The sequence below is a fragment of the Geospiza fortis genome, unplaced genomic scaffold (assembly GCF_000277835.1).
Source record: "Geospiza fortis unplaced genomic scaffold, GeoFor_1.0 scaffold13, whole genome shotgun sequence".
NCBI lineage: Eukaryota > Metazoa > Chordata > Aves > Passeriformes > Thraupidae > Geospiza > Geospiza fortis.
This window is the reverse complement of record NW_005054384.1, coordinates 847546-848548: the sequence shown is the minus strand read 5'-3', so window position 1 is coordinate 848548 and position 1003 is coordinate 847546. Positions and strand designations below refer to the sequence as shown.

The 1003-nt window shown below is 54.0% G+C and overlaps 1 protein-coding gene across 1 annotated transcript in view; it reads right to left on the bottom strand.

Annotated features, from left to right (window-relative positions):
• The window catches only part of PEX26 (peroxisomal biogenesis factor 26), a gene marked incomplete at its 3' end in the record, with an annotated part of 2614 nt that overhangs the window by 1356 nt on the left and 255 nt on the right, over positions 1 to 1003 (bottom strand). The window contains exons 2-3 of the mRNA XM_031060521.1: positions 496 to 707; positions 1 to 137 (exon numbers count right to left, since the gene is read on the bottom strand). The exon at positions 1 to 137 is cut by the window's left edge and continues 108 nt beyond it. Of these exons, the coding sequence (XP_030916381.1) occupies positions 1 to 137; positions 496 to 707 (349 nt within the window). The remainder of the gene's footprint in view (positions 138 to 495; positions 708 to 1003) is intronic.

Sequence of the window (1003 nt, the reverse complement as noted above, 5' to 3'; positions counted from 1 at the left end):
GCAGCAGCACCTGTGCCAGGTACAGCTCCAGCAGCGAGCCGAACTCGGGCAGCCTCTGGTTGGCCTGGGATCCCAGCCAGCTGCTGCCGACCTCCAGCATCGCCTGCGGCTCTGTCACTTTGCTGTACAGCAGGATGCTGAGATGCAAGGGAGAAGTATGAGAAAACCCCGAGTCTCTGTGGAGGCTGACACCACTGACAGATATTACCCACAAGCAGCTCTCATGAGGTACCAATCAGGGTCAATAGCAGAGCACAGAGAGAATTCTCAGGCAGGCAGCAGGTGCAGCTATTGATGTTACTCTCTGAGCATCACCCCTTTTAGACTTGATCACCATGCAAGCAATCTTGCTCCAGCACACACGGAAGAGGCCTGTCCCAGATCTCACGCACACCACACAAAGTGAAAATATCACACAATACCCAAGCCTGGCCTGCAGTTAAACCTAACACAAGATATATGCTGTATATCTGACAGCAACAGACAGAAACTCACCACAGCTCCAGAACTTTTGGAGGCAGATGCTCAGGGACATGGTAGTACTGCAGGACCCAAGACAGAACTTCTCTCCACCGGTTCATCTCAGCCAGCGCCTGGATCCCCACAACACAAAGGGAGCATTTCACTTCTGCAAAACTGGTAAGGAACAGACACCCAAATAAGTGCTTCTTACAACCCACATTTCCCCTTGCATCCCCTCCAGTGAGCTTCAGTGCAGCCCAGGTTCCACACAGTTCTCTGCTTCCTCTCTACTAAAAACGCCAATTCGACCTCCGAGCACAAGCACTGCGACTGCATCTCTGAGAGAACGAAGGGAAGGCCCCTGGGCACACCGCACTTCCCTCAAAAACGCACAGATTAAACATTTTAATATCGACAGGGCTAAAAGAAACCCCGAAGCAGTGCAGGCATGGCCTGAAGCTGGAAGCCAGCCCGGCGCTGATGCGGCACCGAGCAGCGTCCCAGCGGCACCCCGTCACCCCCTCACGCCCGCACCTCTCGT